Source organism: Phyllopteryx taeniolatus, chromosome 15 (assembly GCF_024500385.1).
Source record: "Phyllopteryx taeniolatus isolate TA_2022b chromosome 15, UOR_Ptae_1.2, whole genome shotgun sequence".
Lineage (NCBI taxonomy): Eukaryota > Metazoa > Chordata > Actinopteri > Syngnathiformes > Syngnathidae > Phyllopteryx > Phyllopteryx taeniolatus.
The window spans coordinates 12,396,845-12,418,857 of NC_084516.1; the positions used below are offsets into that span (position 1 = coordinate 12,396,845).

The 22,013-nt window shown below is 40.8% G+C and overlaps 1 protein-coding gene across 7 annotated transcripts in view; it reads left to right on the forward strand.

Annotated features, from left to right (window-relative positions):
- The window catches only part of exd3 (exonuclease 3'-5' domain containing 3), a 52,042-nt gene that overhangs the window by 5,306 nt on the left and 24,723 nt on the right, over window positions 1-22,013 (forward strand). For 5 of the 7 annotated variants that reach the window (XM_061800301.1, XM_061800299.1, XM_061800300.1 and 2 more), the window contains 17 exons: window positions 4,413-4,477; window positions 5,601-5,762; window positions 6,043-6,232; window positions 6,339-6,388; window positions 7,151-7,293; window positions 7,365-7,471; window positions 7,556-7,629; window positions 7,943-7,981; window positions 8,080-8,246; window positions 11,642-11,789; window positions 11,861-12,059; window positions 12,142-12,251; window positions 13,596-13,779; window positions 13,891-14,063; window positions 14,889-15,113; window positions 15,976-16,029; window positions 16,123-16,254. In XM_061800301.1, the coding sequence (XP_061656285.1) occupies window positions 4,413-4,477; window positions 5,601-5,762; window positions 6,043-6,232; window positions 6,339-6,388; window positions 7,151-7,293; window positions 7,365-7,471; window positions 7,556-7,629; window positions 7,943-7,981; window positions 8,080-8,246; window positions 11,642-11,789; window positions 11,861-12,059; window positions 12,142-12,251; window positions 13,596-13,779; window positions 13,891-14,063; window positions 14,889-15,113; window positions 15,976-16,029; window positions 16,123-16,254 (2,222 nt within the window). The remainder of the gene's footprint in view (window positions 1-4,412; window positions 4,478-5,600; window positions 5,763-6,042; window positions 6,233-6,338; window positions 6,389-7,150; window positions 7,294-7,364; window positions 7,472-7,555; window positions 7,630-7,942; window positions 7,982-8,079; window positions 8,247-11,641; window positions 11,790-11,860; window positions 12,060-12,141; window positions 12,252-13,595; window positions 13,780-13,890; window positions 14,064-14,888; window positions 15,114-15,975; window positions 16,030-16,122; window positions 16,255-22,013) is intronic. The other 2 variants (XM_061800305.1, XM_061800306.1) reach the window with 2 other exon arrangements.

Here is a 22,013-nt window from a genome sequence, read left to right on the forward strand (position 1 = left end):
AGTCATCTTACACACCACCATCCTATGCTGTCTAGCCACACTCTCCCCTACCACTACCTTACAGTCGGTAACATCCTTCAGATTACATCGTCTGCACAAGATGTAATCCACCTGCGTGCTTCTACCTCCGCTCTTGTACCTCTATGTTCCTGCCTCTTCTGGAAAAAAGTGTTCACTACAGCCATTTGCATCCTTTTTGCAAAGTCTACCACCATCTGTCCCTCCAAGTTCCTTTCCTGGATGCCGTATTTACCCATCACGTCTTCATCACCCCAATTTCCTTCACCAACATGTCCATTACAATCTGCACCAGTCATGACTCTCTCTGTCTGGGATGCTCAGAACTACTTCGTCTAGCTCCTTCAAAAATTTCTCTTTCTCCTCTAGGTCACATCCTACCTGTGGGGCATAGCCACTAATCACATCACTACACCATGGTAAAATAATTTAAACCCTGCCCCTAAACTTCTAGCCTTACTGCCTTTCCACCTGATCTCCTGGACACACAATATATCAACCTTTCTCCTAATCATCATGTCAACCAACTCCTGAGATTTTCCTGTCATAGTCCCAACATTCAAAGTCCCCACATTCAGTTCTAGGCTCTGTGCTTTCCTCTTCTCTTTCTGCCGAAGAACCTGCTTTCCACCTCTTCTTCTGCGACTTCGACCCACAGTAGCTGAATTTCCAACAGCGCCTTGCAAGTTGACGCCGCCGGTGGCGGACATTGTTAACCCGGGCCACGACCGATCCGGTATGGAATTCTTTGGATGAACGCTCATATTTGTTTGGCAATGTTTTAAGCCAGATGCCCTTCCTGACGCAACCCTCTGCATTTATCCGGGCTTGGGACCGGCCTACAGTTTGCACTGGCTTGTGCCTCCCATAGGGCTGCATTAAATACAGTTAATGCATAAAATGCAATAACATTGGCTGTAAGCACTGACTTTTCATTTGAAAATCCCCGTCCATATAGAGAATTGTAAAGGACGGGCACGTCTCCGTAGTTCTGCTTGATCATTGGTCAGTCGTGCATAGTCACAAACTGCAAATAACTCGACAGTTGTGATTTCCCTCTCTATTTCTTCTGGCGTTTTTTTTTTTTTTTTCATCCAGTCAAAGCAGCCGCTACAACGATAGTTAATCGTATTTTACCATGACACGCCGCCTCTCCACCCACATGCTGAGAGGTCCAACTTCAAAATAAAAGCTTCATATATTAGTATTGACATCAATGCCATTTTAAGCTTTTGTTTTGAAGTTGGCCACAGAGCGCTGTTATGAACGATATGTTACGGTCACCCCCTGGTGGCTGTTCTGACTAGGTTGTGGGCACTGCTACAAATGAAGTACTTTTTGTATGCAGCAATGCCCGCATTTTAAATGTAAAAAATCACAGACGATTAGGGTAATTTAATTGTGGCAGCCAAAATTGCGATCATGGTTAAAATTTGATTAATTAATCGACTCTTGAGCCATAAAACCAGAGGAGTAATTCATATGCAAACATTGCTTTGTAAAGATTCAGCTTCAGCAAGTGCTCTTAATCTTCTCAATGCATTACAATGGCACCTGCTGAAAGGTTTATCCAGCACGTCCAACATATACAAAAGTGCTTGTTAAGGAATGTCATGGCATCTTTCCAGTGGGGCTCAACCACTCGCGGAAGCTCTCTGCCAAGTCACACTGAAGCTGTTCTGGTGGCTGTAGTGGCACCAAATGCCCCATTTACACACTTGATCTTTGTGTTGCCTTTATTTTGGCAGCTCCCTGGCAACAGGCGGGCAGAGCAGTCCGCACGTTGAATTTCATAGCGATGGAAGTATGACTTTTATTGTTGTGTGAGTCATTTTGGTCAAAACCATCGGAACTATATAAGTGTTCCCCATATTTTAGGTTGTTTGAGATGACAAAAACACATTCTAACACTGAACCACCGGCCATATATGACCTGCGAGAGCATTTTGTAATTCTAAAACAAAATAAATCCTTAGAGGAACATTTATAAAAAGCCTGAAAAACATCCATCCATCCATCCATCCATTTTCTGAGCCGCTTATCCTCACAAGGGTCGCGGGACCTGAAAAACATTTAACTCACAAATGCTGATATACTGTACATTATTGCAATCATATTATTTCATAACTTCAGAATGGCTCTATCACTTTTAAATGCCCTGAAGAATGTTTCCCATCCCTGCTCTAACAGTATTGAACAAGTGAGTGTACACTCGTTATGTCTTTCTGTTGCATTTGTATGCAATCTAATTCAACCCAACTTTATTCGTAGAGCACATTTAAAGCTCCAGAGTTGACCAAAGTGTATTTATGGGGTTAATACCCTGTGAATAGGGTATCATAAACCACATGTTAATATTACATAGCAGCTAGCTATAAATACATCATTACTCCCCTCAAATACCATCCTAATTGATATTGTGCATTAACAAACTTGAAATTAATGTTCATATCCATAAGTAGTTCTTTTTAAATGGCTCACTGGTTAGAAGCGGTGAACCTTTAAAATTGATCACAATCTGAGGAGATTATACATTTATATGGTTTTTCAGTCATATCGGTCCTCTGAGGGACACCATAACTGCAATGAGTCCCACAACAAAAGCGTTTGACACCCTTTACCTAGATGAAACAAATGTAGTGTAATAATAACTACCGGTATACCATAGAAATATTATCCATTTCGAGCATAGTTTTCTTTTGATTTTAATCTTGGATGCTTTTATTGCATTTTGATTGAATATTAGCAACACTTCCTCTCACAAGGGATCACAAACCAAGGTTGCACATTGATGATGATGATAAATTCGATTTGATCTAAAATTAGAAGTACAGGTGAATAAGTCAGATAAATGAAAAAAGTTTACATTAACAGTGTTAATAACAATTTAAGGGGCAGCGCAAAGCAGGCACATACACTGAGAGAAAGGGGTGAGGAGGGAGAGGCCTTCTATGGTCTATGTTCCCAGGCTGTGCATCAGGAAGGCTTTTATTTTTTACACCATGACTAGCGCATAGCCCTTTCCTGGGGAAATCCGAGACAAAATCGTGAGAGGCTGCTGCGGGGAGGGTGGGGAGGACAGGAAAATGAGCCCTGGGAAGTAGGAAAGGAGGGGGAGGGGGAGTCAGGTATGGTGGTGAAGTGACAGAAAATGATTTGCAAATGAGAGAGAAAAATCATTCTGTTTATAGACAAATCTACCCTTGTTAGCATTTTCTTCTATGGCCTTGAAAAATGTCTATAGCTGATGTCGGGTTCCTCTGCTCCCGGACTATTTCAGCTGTTATTCCGATGTTATGGTGGCTCTGGTTTGCCTGTTAAAGAAATAATATTTGATGTCACAGCTTCTTCGCCATGCCTTTTTAACCACATATCTTGCATATCACAAGCTGGATCTTGGCCACAGTAAAAAGTATGACTATGTGATATTTTTCATTCAGTGATTCCAGCTGACTTCCAAATTGTTCTAAAAACTTCCAAAATATTTTCCTCTGGGAAATAATGTAATTAAAATAATGTGTTCTTGTTCCCATCAACAAACCTTTAATAATAGAGGCAATATCTTCAATATTAGAAAACTAAAATAGAGTAATTACACTCATGATGATGTCTGAAATGGAGCGGGCACAGAAATGTGTTTTGCTGTTTTATAGGTATTTCTTAAATTAATAATTGTTGAATGTATAATAAGTACATTTTATAGCAATTGTATTGGGTATGGGCGGCACGGTGCACGATTGGTTAGCACATCTGCCTCAGAGTTCTGAGGACCCAGGTACAAATCCGCCCTCACCTGTGTGGAGTTTGCATGTTCTCCCTGTGCGGGTTTGCTTTGGGTACTCTGGTTTCCTCCCACATTCCCAAAACATGTATGGTAGGCTAATTGAAGACTCTAAATTGCCCGTAGGTGTGAATGTGAGTGCGAATGGTTGTTTGTTTATATGTTCCGTGCGATTGGCTGGCGACCAGTTCAGGGTGTACCCCACCTCTCGCCCAAAGTCAGCTGGGATAGGCTCCAGCACGCCCGCGACCCTCGTGAGGATAAGCGGTTCGGAAAATGGATGGATGGCTGTATTGGCCATATGTGACTACCCGGTCCTATGTCACAGTAGGTCCTGTGGTGGCATCCCCAAAAATACAATAAAGGCCAAAGAAAAATCAAAGCACACCTCTGGAGTTAATCTTTTACCTGTGTCAGGTGATGTCACACACGATGATGGTTTGAACTCCAAGTTTGAATTGGACTGTATTTGTACGTAGTTAAGTTTTGAAAGGTATCTCAAGTCTCCAAAGGGCAGATATATCGACTGGCTCCATTTGTTTTAACTCCTTGGCAGGTTGAAAGAGGTCAAGGGTCAGAGTGAAACCCCACCTCACGTGTCTTATGCCCGCAGGTCTTGACCCGACCGTGCTGAGAGAGCAGCTTTTCGAACTGTGGCGCAGCAACGATTTGCAGACGGTAAGAGGTCGTCGTATGTTAGCTCCACACGCAAAATTAACATGAGTGAAAAGATGGAGGCTTTTTTGTTGTTGTTTACAAGGAGCAATTGAATAGAAAGGAACAGTCAATAGAGTGATGAAGAACTTGGACCTAAATGAAACTCACTGTTGTGTGTGTATGTGTGTGTGTGCGTGTGTTAATGAGGAAACCAGAGTGGCTGTCAGTAGGAAGTAAGGAATTTGCACCGAATGAACTTGAGATATTAAGTGAATGACATCTGTTGGGCAAATTAGGAGGCAGCGCCAGACATTCTCACACAGATATTATTTTCTCCTGAAGAAAGTTTTTTTTAAAGCCAAAGTTTGCATTCTTAAGTCGGTACCCCGTATATGTATGTCCCCTGGCTTATGTGTACTTGCCAGTTAAATGGAAGTTCCAGCATGGTGAATTGCTGGAAAGTACAGTGCAACCTGAAGTCAAACACGGAAAAAATGCCAGTTGAAGGAATATATCATAAGACCGTCATTAACTGTCCAGACAATGTTTTAATAACATGTTAACAAGTATAAAAAGTTTACGACAGTACTGTAAAGAGAAACTTAAACACAATAAATCACCCTTAACTCTTACATGTTATACAGTGACAGAGATTTCTACCTTCAAGGCCAGTCTCTTCTCAATGATTCGAAACACAGATTACCCGTGTAGATTGCCTTCTTCTTCGATTATCGATGACTACTGTTGTACCAAGCTACCAGGACAGCGATGTGTATACCACTTTTGTTGTCGGATTAAGGTCATTTTCAGTTAAATGGACTTTTCACCTCTTTGCCATCACTGCTACCCTTCTGTTGTGGAATCACAAGAGAACAAAAAGCCACAGAAAAAGCAAAAAACAAACAAAAATATGAAACTCCTGAGGTAAATTTCTCAGGGATGGTTCAACCGCTCAATTTCTGTGTGATGTGAAATTTTGTCTTGATTTCCAGACTGCAGTCTACCTTATACAAAAGTTTTCGTATTTGAATGTTGTACACAGTGGCTCCAGTCTTTAAATCAGAACTGTCTCCTTCACTTTTGTCTCTCTCTTGTATCAGACTTCACATCTAGCCCTTCCTTCCATCTGTGTTTTGCCCCACAGTTCCATTTGGAAGCCCAGGAGGGATTTTCAGAGCTGAACGATCCCCTGGAGGCCATCCTAACAATCCTAGAGTGCTCTCCGGCCAAACAGAAGGCTCGGGGTCACACCTTGGGGGCCCACATCTTAAAGGAATTCCAGAGCTGGTTAAAAGAACATCCCCAGGTCGACAAAATTCCAATTACAACTCTTCTGTAGTAATTTACCTTACATGTTTTTTTTTTTTTTTAAGTATTATACATTTTAAGGACATTTTGAAGCATCCAGCAAGACAAGCTCAATGTAAATAAAATCTACCAAATGTCCAGATTGTTCTTTTTCTCACTAAAGTTATAGATACCGAGCCTGTTTCTACTGCTGATAACTTGCCTCACAATACAAATGCACTTGCTGTTAACTTCATTTAATGTTTCTTGAATGTTTTTGTGTATCATCATCATCACAGGTTATGTTGACTTCACTTCCAGAGCAGCAAGCGACAGCCCTTAAGCATCGGGCTCTTTTCCTTCTCACCAACACACAGACCGTGGTTGTTGAAGGTCTCATAAATATCTACCAGCTAACCACCCTGGATCCAGCTACCCTGCGACTGCATGTTGTAAACCTGCTGGCCCTCAAATGCTACAAAGAGGCGAGTGCCACATGTGCCACATACTTTTCTCAAGCTCTTAACCAGTACTAATTCAGAAATAAGCGTGCTCCACAATACACCAAATTAGCCCTTCTGTCTCCTTCAGGCAGCAGTGCTTGGTATAAAGCTGAATTTGCAGAATGAACTAAATGTGGAGGAGGTGAGTCACACATCTCACTTCTAAATTTGATCATTCGCTTTAAATAGGTCATAAAAACTTTAAGGAGGCATATTATACATTTCACGTCTGTGACGTGCTTTCGTCAAAATACCTCAAGCATCAAGACTTATTGTACACTCTACACAGTACATTTCTGGTCTTGCTGAAATCAGCCCGCTTTTAGGGGCTGGCCCTGTCTCCTGCAAGTGAGCCAGCCCTCTTCCCGCACCATATACTGCTGGGGCAATAACAAGTCCGGCTTTCGTTACCATGACGACTTGGGGTGAAGCCAGAGCTTTGAGACAAAAAGCGTCGCATGCTGCCTCTGATGATTTCGCCAGCAAGTGTATGCATAAAAGGAGGCTGGATCTTGATGTTGAGTGTGTGTGTAACCCGCCCAGTGTCTGGCTGTCTCCCCTTTTCTGTTTCTTGGACACACACATGCATGCGTGTGCGCACACACACACGCATGCACGCACACAGTTGGGCATTTCAAGAGGAGAGAAACTTGGTATGGGGGCGATTATTATTAGAAATGGGTGAAAAATGGTCGCTAATAGACATATTTTCAAAAAAAGGCAGACAAAGCAAAATATTTACTTTCACACTTGATTGGTGGCCAGGCACTCAAGAAACCCAACTATTTATTCTGAACTTTCCATAATATGTTCCCTTTAAATTTGGCTTTCTTAAACGTGCAGATACTGTGTTCTCAGAAAATGTCCGTAAGTAAAGTGAGTGTTGTGAAAATGTCCTCTGCAGGTATGCATGCCGCTCATCTTTCAGGACAAGCTGTCCTTAGCAGAGAGCTTTGTCGCAGGACACACTCATCTAGAACAGCAACTGGTCTCTCTGCTTGACTCCTGGTGCCACCCCAACTTCTCACTCACCGACATGATGAGCGAGTATGGTGTACATTTTAAAGTCCAAAAAGACTAAATGTGGACAAAAGTTCACCATTTGTGTGTTTCCTCAGGCGGTTTCCTCACCTCTCCAGATCCAAACACAGCCTGGCTCACATCCAGCCCAAAATGCTTACAAAACATGTCTTTCAACTTGCGGAGAAATTTAACATTGACCAAGGTGCGTGGCTGTGTACGTGTAGCTCAGGCAGGCGCATACTGTTCTCTATGTATTCATCAGACGATCTTGTTCTTGTTGATGCAGGACTGTGTCCCAATGCCCTGCACAAGAGGAGACTGGATTCACTTCGGTTCCTCATGTTCAAGAGATTTTTAGATGTGAGTAATAATCTAATCACATTTACTTTGTTTGCATAAACAAATAAAACATTTTCTTATCAGTATATGAGAATGGTAGTGGCAGCACAGTCACCGATATATATTTTTTCTCCTTGTCTGAGGTATTATGTTTCATTTTAGTTTGCAGAAAAGAGAGAAAAGTTTCATTTCAATTTGCTGTATAATGCTGTTGGGAAAAATAAGACAACTTTATTTTGGCTGTAATTTTTAAGGGATAATATATTATTAGTAACTGATTTTATTTCTGCTACGAGAAAATTAAAGACTGTTTCACCTGCTGTTCTCTTTTTAGAAAAGCATGACAGATGAGAATTTTAGTGACCACGTGCAGGTACCTGCCGTCTTTAAGTTTATAACTTTCAAAGAGAAGCAATGTGTACCAGTATTCTTTCCACAACAAACTGTTTTGTGTGTGTCATAAACATCCAGACTGTAGTGGCAGATGACCTTGAGCTCCAGATCCAGTTGGTGGAGATGTTGCCGAAGTACTGTGGACTTGAAAAAGCTGCTCAGTGGTCTCTGAGATATAGCCTTCCCAGGCACAGACTCCCCTGGGGTGTCTGGGACGCCCAGCAAAGTTTATCACCCGAGCTACAGTGAGTCAGCAAAAATGTTTGTAAACTTAGTGGAACCTCCAAAGTTGACTCTCCTAAAGCTTGTAAAATTTGCAATTCGACCAAACTATTTGCAATAAATTGGACTCAAATGTCATAAAAAATTCGGACATTACAATATGTCAGCACATCACATGGGCTGTCAGCGCACCTCACTACCCAGCTTCAAAGGATTAACTATGCATGTGTGTTTTTGTTTTTTCACTTGGCTTTTTGTGGCAGTTTGTCTGGAAGAAAGATGAGAAGAATGGTAGAACAGTAGTATGTGCCATAATTTACTGCTGGTGGGCAGCATAGTGAGCTAGGGGTTAGCACTTTGGCCTCACAGCTGAGAGATGCTACTTCGAACTTAGGCTCAGGCCCTGCTGTGTGGAATTTGCATGTTCACCTGTGCTTATGTTTTCTCTGAGTCTTCTGGCATCCCTTTTCCAAAAACATGCATGTAAGGTCGATTGAAGACTAAATATTCCATAGGTTTGAATGTGAGTGTGAATGTTTGCATATACTGCTGTGCCCTGCGATTGGCTGGGGACCAATCCAGGCTGTTCCCTGCCTCTCACCCCAAAGTCAAGTTAGTAAAGCCTCCATCTTATTTTGACCCTAATTAAGAACCAGCAGTGTAAAAAAAGATGGATGGAAGTTACCTCTGGTGTTGAAGTACTTTTGTCCAGCATTACTGAGCCCTTCCTTGTCATGATAGTTGCAGATTATTGGCAGTAATTAAGTTTTGCTTCTTTTAAGCCATGTTTAGCTCTGTGCAGATTTTATTTGGCAGTCTTTTTCTTTTTTTGTGTGTTACTGTTTCCATTGGCTTGATGGGAATCTCACTCAGATTTGAATGGGCTCTTTGCACAAAATCTTGTATGAGTGGCTCAGTGTTTTCCAATTTCAAAAGATTCCATTTTTCTACACACAGTGTTTATAGGGCTTGCCTAAACTAACCATCAAAGATGTACACAGTCTTTTTAAGTCCACCAAAGTACTGAGCAGCAATTTAGAAAACAGCTTTAAGATGTATGCCTCGTCTTAAATCCATATGAATATGTTAATGTTAGTATGAACATTTCCAGTTATCTAAGCAGAATATATCTAACATTGTGTTCTCTCTGTATTTAGGTTCTTGTTTTTTAAATCTGTGTTTGGCATTATGAGTGTCAAATAAAGACAGATAAACATGGGAAGTATACAGGCTATCTGCTTCAGCTCGATAAAGAAGGACGAAAAAGCTCACTGTGTAAATGTAGGGCTGCTTAACATTATGGGTATTCTCCCATCTTACCTTAATAGAAGCAAATGACATAATCAGATTCAGTAAATCTTTGTAATCCAAATGTGGAGTTAAGTTTTAGTTCCTGGATCTCTTTGTATAGTGAGCTCATTTACCCTTTTTATTTAACATTTTCATGCACTGTGGTGTTCAGGAAAGCAGTTTCTGGGACAGCGCAATACAAGTAATCATGAATGAGTTAAATCCGTAGTTGCTTAAAACATTGTTGAATTTGGATGAAATGAATACATTGGAACACAACAATGGTCATGTTATTGTTTGTCTTGCTTTTGGAATGGAAAAAAAAAAAAAAGCCATTTGTCATAAGGCTTTTACTGGGCTAATTACTCGACTATGACTACATGGCTGTCGTAGTTCGGCAAACCGAAGAGTGTAACCTTGTGGTCAGACTCACCCCCTAAAACCCCAATCGCTATTCATATTGACAGTAACAAATGACTAGCAAATCACAATCAAATTGTTACTCCTTGTACTATTTAAAAATAATAGTCCAACAAATGAAATATTCAGTTTGATTATTTGAAAACTATCGATTGAACCGGTAAGTGAATACACTGGCATGTTTTGACTGATGGGATGGTTGTTTGTTTATGTGTGCCCTGCGATTGGCTGGCAACCAGTTCAGGGTGTACCCCGCCTCCTGCCCGGAGATAGCTGGGATAGGCTCCAGCACTCCCGTGACCCATGTGAGGATAAGCGACTCAGAAAATGGATGGATGGATGGATTTAGCTGCAGCATCTCTGTACAGAAGAGTTTTTCTTTTTAGTTTAAAATGTCTTACTTTAACCAGGATCACTCGCCGTACCTTGGCCACAGGTAGAATTCTGGGTCTGTTTTGTGCTCGACTGTGCCATAAATCCTCGTGGACCGGACCAACCTGCCGCCTTTCCAGTTAGGGTACTGCTACTTAGCCTGCTGGCTACCTCAACTTTCTCCCATTAAATCTGCCACCGTACTGCGATGGCTCCTTTTCGGCTTCAGTTGAGGCACTTTAATGTTATACGTGTAGCACATTGGAGAGCTAGGCTCAACGCAAGCCTCCTTCAGCGAAGAGAGCTTGTCTTTTTTTTTTTTTAAACAAATTTATGGAGATCTCTGTAAAGGTACAATACTTAAGCTCGCAGAAGCGATGTGCAGTAAGTAAAAATGGTGGCGCCTGTGGGCAGCATTGCAGTGCTAGTCAGAATGAAGTAAGAAGTATGTTATGCTTTGACTCATTCTGACTCTAATGTGAAAACTCAGATTCAGGATTAGTTTTTTTAAATTGGGATTCGTGAGTCAGTCCGAATAACAACTGATTAGTTCGTAGCACTAGTACCCCATAATATTTTCATTGGATATGACGACACGTTATTCTGTGCAGAGAGCCCATTGGATCTTCTGTGGCTGGTGTTACGCATTTGGTTTTGCGTCTGTTGGGGCTGTTTCATGAGGAGTACTGAAGGATGATATAGTGTAGATAGACTGTTAATTTCTCACACAAGTTGCCGACTGTTTAGCCATCATGTACTTGTCACTCGTGATCTAAAGGTAGTATTTTATGTGTGATGCTTTACATTCTGTTAGTGTTTTCTTTCGTTTTATACATAATGCGACAGTTCCTGTTAAAAGCTCTGCTTATATTTGTATGACATTGAAAACAGTCTTACATTGGCATATAAACATTGCCTGTACACGTAGTTAAAATTGTATAACGTTTGGAACGTTAAACAAATGATTCAAAATATGATCAATCTCAATGGGAAATGTTCTTTTGTGAGGTTCCACTGTGGCTCTTATGCAAATTGTGGTGAGCATTGAGCACATACGGAACCAATTTTGTAAAAAGAGGAATAGTTTTACTTTGTTTGGTTTACCACATCCCCATTTTCTCACAATCCGAATGAATCAACTTTATTTTAGTTGAATTACAAAATATGGACAAATGTATTGAAACACCAATCTTAAGAGTATTCACGCTGGGTCTTTTTCTAGCTGTACAAACAATGTCAGAGCAATGAAAAGTTTTTTTTAGCATATTTGAATGTGGAACAATCTGCAATGACATTTTAGCGCGCTTATAAGAACGCGCGTCTGTCATCTGCTTAGACATGCAAGCAATTCCACACACACTGAGGAGTGGATGCCATCTGAAGCTCATTGTCAGAAGTTCTACCAGGTACCTCTCACCAAAGACAAGGTTCAGCATGTGGACACCCTGAAAGCCCTTCAAAGTTGTCGTGACACACTCCTCAAGGTGAAGACAAAAAATACTGAGTGAAAATAAAGAATAATTTTGAATAAATTATATACCTTTTCTTTTTTCAGGGGGGTGGTGTTGTAGGAGTTGATATGGAGTGGCAGCCCACATTTGGCTGTAGCTCAACTCAGCAAGTTGCCCTGATACAGCTCGCTACTTTTGACACTGTTTTCCTATTAGACTTGTGTGCAAATGGAATTTGTCAGCATCCAGAGACCATTACATTCATTAGAAGTTTTTTATGTGAACGTAATGTCCTTAAAGTGGGTAAGCAACAAACGTAGACAGTAGAAATTGTTTTAGTTGAGACATCTTTGCTGATATTTCTAGACCCATGTGTCTTCCTCAGGTTATGGCATGGCTGGAGATCTCAAGTGTCTCATGTCCACCTGGCCTCAATTTGTGGAGGAGCCATTGAAAATAGAGGGGATGCTTGATCTTCTTAACGTACACAGAAAGGTAATGTTATCGTGGTGTATATAAGGTTACCTACAGTTTAGTTCAAGTTTAAGTGGAGCAACTGAGGTCAAAGCGTGATTGGCTAGCACCACGACAGGACTCGATTTTGATTTGCTGTGCCTGGAAGCGGGCCTGAAACCATGTATCTATAGGTGGAGATTGAATATGCTTCATGCATCCTTGCTAATTTTTGTGCATCTCAGACGCAAGACGCACATCAAACAAGATCCCTGTAACGTAATATTATTTTCCTTTTACAATTAAACCACCAAAGCAGGATATTGTTACAACTGTGTGCACCTACACATAGCGTCACAGCATCCTCAATCAGATTAGATGCCAGATAACGTAAACAGCAGCGCCGGTTGTTTGTAATACTTACCGTGACAATTCGACTTCAACACCCAATTCCATGTCTTCGTAGAGTACAGCGGAAAATGACGTCTGATTTTACAGGCAGTTTAAAGGGGGGTTTGCTTGTGAATATTCTCATTCATCCAGGTCATTTCATGCTCAGAAGCCTGCTCGGATGAGAGGCGAAACGTCTTCTAAGACAAACAGGACAGTCCAGTTGCGATCGATTCAATGCCCTGAGAACAACGTTTAAAGGGGGCTTTTGACCACCTTAGTTTGACCTCTGACACTGCATGTGGATAACAGTTGGTGGGGTATGTTTTGATACGTTTTAAAAGATTTTCTCTTCATTTAGAAAATGTTATCTACCCTAAAATTCAGACTATTGAGTGCACTCTATATAGGTTGCACTCACTAACAAACAAACAAAAAAGAAACAAACAAAAACCAATCTGATTTCTTTTTTTTTTTTTTTCACTAAAGCTGCACATATTACACATACAAATACGAGACAAAACAGAAACTGCCAATCTGACTGTAGGAAAGAAGTGAAAATAGCACCAGAATCTTAGGATAGTGACATTTATTCATAAGCGCGTTTACGGCATGATGAGGGTGCGCACGTGAGCAGGGCAGGTGTGACTACTGATCTGAATGCTTCAATGTGTGTGGATTTGATTTAAAAACAACGAGTTAACTCTTCAACAGAGTCGATAAATTAATGTACAGGAAACATGATTTACTGAAGAAGAAGAATGTGACGCTCCTGGGATTGGGAAAATCCGCAAATAAGATGCATCAAAGTTTAAGATGCATAGGTTAAAGCTGGAGCAAAAAAACTACGTTTTTGTAGTCTGCATTTAACAGTAATTTTTTTCATCCCATCAAATATTGTAGCTACAAAGTTGCATACAGCTAACAAACTCATCAAAGTTCAAGCTGTTGTATAATAATCTAATAGTCATTGCATTGTAACAATGTCTTGTTCAGATCCAGTGTGGTAAGGTGAACAGCGCTCAGTGTGGCCCTAAGGACATGGTAGTGGGAGAGGACTCTGCTGAGAAAGGCCTCAGTCGGCTAGTGCAACAGGTCCTGGGAAAGGCCCTTGACAAGAGCGAGCAAATGTCCAACTGGGAGAAGCGGCCGCTGCGCGTCAGCCAAATCAGATATGCCGGTTAGTTACTCAATAACACCCAATTCTCACACTAGATTATCACTGACTATTAGCATATTCCCTAAATAACTGCTCGCTATTGAATTAACCTCTTCTCTCTCTTTATTTCAGTGACGGATGCTTACTGTTTGTTGGATGTATACTCTGTGCTCTCCGCTAACGCCACCAACTTTGGGCTTCCAAGCGATCTCCACTCCATCTCTTTAAGACAACCAGAGAAGAATGGAGATGCAAAACAGAAGGACAAAAAAAGCAAGATGAAGAAACACATCAGCAGCAAGGAGGTTAGGATTTGAATTTTTTTCACAACCAATATTTATTCAACACCTTCCCACCAATAGGTAGAGTAACTCCAGTCTTAATGCTTTCATTCACTCAGTGCAGAAGAAAATCCAGAAGATATTTGGAGGGATAATCTGTAGCTGTCTAGCATGGGGTTTCTCAACTGGTCTCTTCTGTGACTCCCGCACACACACAGACTAGCTACAACATTGTGACCACCAACACAATTAGGCTTTAATACACTTGTGACCCTAATGAGGATAAACGCTATTGAAAATGCATGAATAGATGTTTACACCTTACCCAAAGTTTAAAAATAAGACAAGAGATGCACAAGAAATATATTTTTGTGACTGTCTGCGACCCATCCAGAGTGAGTCTGTCACACACTTTTGGAACAGAGCCCACCAGTTGAGACGATAATTACATTTTTAATTTTTAATTATTGTTTTTTTAGTTCATGTTTTGATTAACACTTATATTTGATCCCGTAGCCAGGAATTTGCACACAAACAAATACACAATAATAGTGGAAAGCCCCACACAAATGAAAACAGACGTAATAAATAATGTCCCAATACTTGTACAATTATTACTTTTCTGAGTTTGTAAGTGACAAAAAACATCCCAAGTAAAGAATCTGGGTCGGGGCATCAAACCTGTGGATGGGAACAATGCGTGTTTGACCAAGACACTCTAGCAGCACCGGGGGTGGTAGTTGTATAGCTCACCCTGTGCTTTGACCTCCCAGCTCTCTTCTGCAAGTGAAAAGAAAATCCCCCTGTGGGGATCACTTAAGTATCGCATTATTGTCTCTGTCCATTTAGGAATGTCAGGGGGCTCAATGGGTCAGTCCCCCTTGCTCTGATACTGAGAAAGGCCTCCTGTGTGGCAAGAAACCCCCTGAAGACTCCCCTCCTGCTCCTCTTGCCCCTCAGCAGTTGCGGGTCGTGTGTGACAACATGTTGCAAGGCCTCGGGAGGTACTTGCGCTGTTTGGGAGTCGATGTGGTCATGCTGGAAAATAATGATGATCACAGAGTAGCTGCAAAGGTATGTTAGTCGAAAATGTAGCAGTTACATGTATCTAAAAGGTTAAGGCGCTATAATTTACAAATAATTAGGCTGGCCTGGATCAAGTTTCTTGAAATAACGCTATTGGATGTGTTTGGTGTGGAAGAACCTGAGAGCACAGACCTAAATCCTATCAAAAACCTTTGGAATGAATTAGACGATATACCACTTTTAAACAAATCTTTCCAAAATTGCAGTATCAGAGCAGAACTCAGTGAAGTGGGATATTGCCATTAGCATGGGAAATTACACAGAGCGACACAGCATCCCGCCATCGGATAAGTAAATGTGTAAGCACCAGCGTCTGCATATATAATACTAACACAACAGTCCGGGATAGGTAAGATTCAGGTGTTAAACTTAACACCCCGGTCAAGACATCATGGAATCCCTTTACACAAAGGTAACCCACGTTTGTCACGGCTCGGTTAGTATCTTTATGATCCAAAAATAATTTCCGGGTCGACCTTATACCTAGACCTTTACCCATTTCTTCCATTTTCATTTCAGGTAGTTGTAAAGGCCAAGTGTTCCTTAAGCTTACAGTGATATTAAAACCTTTGGTCTCATTTTTTTATCTCACAAAAACCTGACAATTGAACAAGATGAATAATTTAAAAACCTTTTCCACCATTAATGTGGCCTATAAAATGAACAACTCAATTGGGGGAAAAAAACTTTTTTCCAGAATAATAGGTCTAAGAATATTCCACAGCCCAAGCCCTAGTGTATAATATATGCAAGATGTACAATATCAACCACATCTAAATACCTTGCAATGTTAACATGGTTGGGCAAAAAACCCATTTGTGATTGTGTAATCATGTGTTCTTTTGTCCAGTTAGCACAAGCTGAGTACCGTGTTATACTCACATGTGGACAGCCATACCAGACTGTAAGAAACAACTACTAAATAAAATGTGAATTCTATTTGAAAATGCTCACTGTTTACTTGGATGTACTGGTGTATGTGTTTGTATGATCACAGTTGAGGTCTCAGGTGGCCGAGGGCCGCTGTCTATCCCTGGACTGCTCGGAGAAGGCCAGAGACCAAGCTGTCCGAGTGCTCAGACACTTCAATGTCCGGCCAACTCCTTGTGATATATTCAGTCGCTGCCAGGTAGGAAGAATGTTCATCCTGTTCCTTTAAGTTTTTGTAACATGAACCTTTGTGTACTTATCAAATAGTGATGCACCGAATTTTCAGCCACTGAAAATGGTCCAAAAGTTAGTTTATGTATAAATAAATCCATCCATTTTCTGTATTGCTTTTCCTCACGAGGGTAAAAAAAAATACAATTAAATAAATGATGACATCATATTTTACATACGAAAAACGTGCACGTATTTTGTTTATTTAAATACTGACAAACATGATTTATTTAAATACTGACAAACAGATGAGTGCTGTGCTACACTGTCCACTGGGTGGCACACGGGACTGAAATAAAAATAAAAAAATATAAAATGGGGGGAAAAAAATAAATCCTAAGTTAATTACATGATCCATCCATCCATTTTCCATACCGCTTATCTTCACTAGGGTCGCAGGGGGTGGTGGAGCCTATCGCAGCTGACTCTGGGCGAGAGACAGGGTACACCCTGAACTGGTCACCAGCCAATCGCAGGGCACTTATAGACAAACAATCATTGGCACTCACATTCACACCTATGGACAATTTTGAGTCTTCAATTAACCTACCATGCATGTTTTTAGGATATGGGAGGAACGCATGTCTCTGTGCCGTAAAATGCGTAAATCCATCCATCAAATTGCTGTCTGAGAACATTAGCCGCTAGTTAGCTGCTAGCAATCATCTGCCACGATATGTTGAATTACTCTTGCACAACGTTTTCTCCCTTATTCTGCCGCGGTCACATTCATGAATATTAGTGCAGTTCCTCGGGCATGTCCATCATTCCGCAGAGATTATCGCTCTCGGGGGGAGAAGGCTACGTGCATCGCTACTCTATTATCAGCTGTATGACTACAGTAGCTACTTTCAAACTGCATATGCACATGCGCAGGAAGTCAAAATGGCGACGACCGTAGAACAAAGGAAGTTAATATGGCGTGGCAAAAGCATTGCAGCTCTTGTTGTAGTGTGCTATTCTTTGATTTGTTTTTATTCAAATCCAAAACATCTGACTCGGCGTTCGCTTTTTTTGCCACACTCGACTTGAATCACCACTGATCCGTTCATAGCCCTACATGATATATGTTGACTGATATAAAAGAAAAAACCATTGTGGTAGGATTTTTTTTTTTCCCATATCGTCCAGCCCTATCGGTGCATTGTTGGAATGTCAGTACTAAATAAGTATTTTCATTTTCTAATTGATTTATTCTTTGAAGCTTTAATATTTATGCAATTGAAAATACCTTGCTTTTAGTGAGGTTAGTACACAGTCAAAGCAATAAATGAAACTTGGCATCTGTGTTTCGTTCTTGGTTTCCTCATTTTCGGCTTTCGGTTTTGGCTAAGAATCTTCATTTAGGTGTATCACTACAGTATTATCAAATATAATATGTTTTATAAGAAGCTCACAATCACAACATGGTTTTATATATAGTGACCCTGTGCTGCCTTTACCGTTTTATTAGGGAATAAATGTGCGAACGTTACGTGTGAGAAGTATTAAAACAAATTGTCTGTCAACCTTCTTTGAATATAAAATACAGTAGAAGTAAAACAGTAGCCTATGAGTGGAATATTTAAAATCTATAGACATACGAATTGCAATTAATTGTATTCCTCTAACTCATATTTGCAAAATATGAACAGGTTTCATGTTTGACAATTGCCACCAATAACAGAATAATTGTAGTCCACAATCTGTGCTCTGCTGCAACGACCTGTGCACAGTTTTATTTGGATTACATTAAAATAGTATGTATTTATACGTGAGGTCTCAAAATAGGCCTGACATATAATCCTATTATGATTATTTTAAATAATTTCCCCATTCATAACAGCAGTTTGATTGGAATTGTTTGGCTGATCAACTTTTGTGATACACATACTGTCTAACGTTAAACAATTGAAGGATGCCCGAGGGGATACTGATCATCAGCCGCCATTGCATTTCCAGTTGATGTATGGCATTTGACCTGTCGATATCTTTGTGGGTGGCTGTTTTGATAACTGTGTGTACTGTGTTTGCCATGTGTGCTGATGACTGGAAGGGCGTATTTTTCCAGAGCTGTTCCTAAACTTGGGTGTTCTCGTCTGCTCCTCGTGCTCCCCCCAAAAAATGTGTCAAGATACACCACTTGGTGCTGTTTTGTCAGGCCCCCAACATTTAAACAAACCTGGACCACCCCCTGTCTGGAGATTATGAAGATGCCTCAAAACACTCAAAGCAAAATTGAGCTGAACAACCAGTGACCAATATTAATTGGTCAAAATTGCAACGTGCGGCACGGTGGGCGACTGGTTAGAGCGTCAGCCTCACAGTTCTGAGGACCCAGGTTCAATCCCCGGCCCCGCCTGTGTGGGGTTTGCATGTTCTCCGCGTGCCTGCGTGGGTTTTCTCCGGGCACTCCGGTTTCCTCCCACATCCCAAAAACATGCGTTAATTGGAGACTCTAAATTGCCCTTAGGTGTGACTGTGAGTGCGAATGGTTGTTTGTTTGTATGTGGCCTGCGATTGGCTGGCAACCAGTTCAGGGTGTACCCCGCCTCCTGCCCGATGATAGCTGGGATAAGCTCCAGCACGCCCGCGACCCTCGTGAGGAGAAGCGGCTCAGAAAATGGATGGATGGATGAATTGCAACGTAAGAAGTTGCCGCCATTTTTGTGGAATTAAAAAAAAAAAAAAAAAAACATAGAACGAGCACTTCAAAAGCCTCAAAAATCCTTCACAACAAATAAATTCACAGAAAAAACAATTGATTGATATTTGTTCCTTTCCTGATTGCAGGGTTTAGATCAGGGGATGTTGTCAATCTTTGTCAACTGTGGGCCTGTGAAGCCCTTCGAGACTCTTTTTGTGATTAAGAGCTATAGAAATAAATATGACTCGACATTACTTCTACTGCCCTCACTGGTGTTCTCACCAATAAAGTTCTATTTGCGGTAGTTAAGTCGAGTTTTTAGGGCAAATGACGCCGTTCTGAACATCACGGTAATTTTGATGCGTCGTCTCGGAATTTCAGCCGCTATGAGCAATTGGTGGATGTTTTTAACTGAAAGTTGTCAGCCAATCCGAGAATGGGTTCCCTCAGTAGCAGAAGAAATGAGACGGTTACTGTTTTAGTCTAATTTGAAGACGTTTTTTGACCAGATTTTCAATAGGGGATATCACACAAAACGTTCCCCAAAAAGGAGATTTTTTTTTTCCCGAAAAATTAAATTTCTCAGGATCACTTCATCCAATTTTCAAAGATCTTGCTGTGATGTACTCAAGTTGAAGTGCCCATTTTGTCAGACTGTCATTTTTAGCAAATCTTGTCACGTTGCTAGTCAAGCGAGAAGCTAAGTTGCTATATTGTTACTTGTATAAAAATTTTGTTTTACACCACGTGTAACCAGTTTATACTGTATATTCCAAACACATGAAAGCTGTCACAGTTTGTCCTGCTGGGCTGGTGTATTTAAAGATGTATGGAAATAACAGTGTGGCAGAAATGTATTCTATTTATTCTAACTGTAAAAACTTACCAACAGTAATGTACTAAGACAGAAAAGACCATTAAACCACAATTGGGAATACTAACTCTAATACTAAATTAATCAAAGTTTACTGGAGAGAGTAGGCCTTTGGGTCTTCGCTACAGCCCACCCAGCCAAAATTAGCTCCCTTGTTGTCTGATTGAAAAGGACTGCATCGGTTTGTTTCTTAGCCTTTTGTTTCTCTGGGTTTCTCACGTCATGAGCACACATCGCTGCTTGAATGTCACGTGGAAGGAGAAGCAAGAAAAGACAGAAAAGGAGATTTAAGAGTTTGTGCCCATGAAAAGGTTAAATGTTTCTGTGCATCACTCGGGCATGAAGATTTTGAAGGCATAGGAATTTGTGTCTACCATAGAGAGCCCAAGAAGGACCAAGAGCAGTAGAATGGCTCTGTGTACACAAAGTAGTAGTTGGAAAGAAGATATATAAGATAAGATATATTTGTGCATGGATTGCCATTGCATGGCAATCTATTTTTTATTTTCTAATGTTGTAGTAGGGAATTTCCATTGACACGTTAGTATACAGTATAAGCCAACAAGCCCAGAGTAGCCTCATCATCATAGACCAGGTTTTCTCTAACATAATTGCACTTCTTGATGAATAATAAAATGTCTTACAACATTCCGCTGACAATTAACAAAAAAAAAAGCCCATCAGCCCATTTTGGGTCCTTTTATTTTGAGAATTATCATCAAGTGAAATAAATTCTCATGATCAATAAATTGATTGTCAACTTGTAACCGTGACTTATCATTCATTGTCAGTCATACACTGTTTATCATTTCCACAAAGATCAGATTACGTGGCATAGTGCTTCGTCCTTGAATTTTATCCTTTTCATATTTTTGCAAAAGGTTTGGTCCCTGGGTGGAGTTGGCAGTGCTTTACACCTCATTACACTCCCCTTATTCAACTATATCCAATCTTTACCACTAATTTGCCAGATGTGCACTAATATTTTCCTCCCACACACAAAAACGTCAGTTGAGATGCTCAGTGCCACCAGATGCTAGCCTTTTATTGACGTTGAGATTGCACAGATCACCTGTGAGATAGATGTTGACCCAGCAAACACATATCACACATAGCGTGAGATGCATACACGCACAAAATCCCAAACTCACAAATGCTTCCTGGAAGCATCACACACGCACACACCTCAGTACCTTTTACACACATAAACACACACGCGCGCACACACATGCTTACACAGATACAGGAATTGAAAGTCAGTCATAGACAGTGCTGCTGCTGAAGCAGCGATGTTGGTTCCCACGCGCCAGACTGCTGGGGAAGTGAAAACAAGAGCAACAGGAACCGCCACACCACGCAAGGGAGGGGTCAGACCTACGGTGGGGTTAGCAAGAGGAAAAGGGGAGGGAGGGGTGAGAAGTGAGAGCAGAGGTGATGACGGAGGGAAAAAGCAAAAGAGAACCAGTGAAAGTCAATGAAAATCAAGAGATAAAGTGAGACTAAAATTGCACCTGTTAATTGTGACAAAGATTGTGTGGAGGCTATAAGAGTGTGTATGAGGGGGATGCCACTCAAGGAAGAGGAGGTTGAATGAGAATAAGGCAACTTGTCTGTGCTTTGATCTGCAAAGAGCTGTGGGCTGACAACCAGGAAGAATGTGAAAGGTTTCAACATGTTTTAAGCTACTTGGCATAGCCCCGGGTATATGAGCGCACATGTGAATTGGCCAACCCTTATTCATATTTTATTTTATTTTATTTTTTTTCCAAACCACCACAAATATGGTCATGCAACTGTAATTTCAAACAATGTCTCTCAGCGCAGCATTGCAAAGAACACAGGGATTTCGCCATTTGCAAACCGCAATATTGTTTAGAAAGGCCAGATAAATCTCTCCATGTGAGGCACAATCTTGAGAATGAACAGCGAATACAGAATTCACCTTCTGACACACATTACTTCAACGAAACCTGTTCTCAATCGCATTAAAGCTCGTAAAATTTGTGTTTTTTTTTTAGAAATATGTATGTTGGACATTAAATTGTCATAATGTGAGCTGTTAGTGCACCTCATATCATCCAGAAGGAAGTAATTGTTTTTCTTATTTTTTGCAACATTTATTCTGAAAGAAGGTCCATTCCACAAAAGAACATTAGAAGAGAAGAAAAAAACATGGTGCCCAGTTACCATGACGTAAGTAGACTATTACTAAAAGCAGTAAAGTACT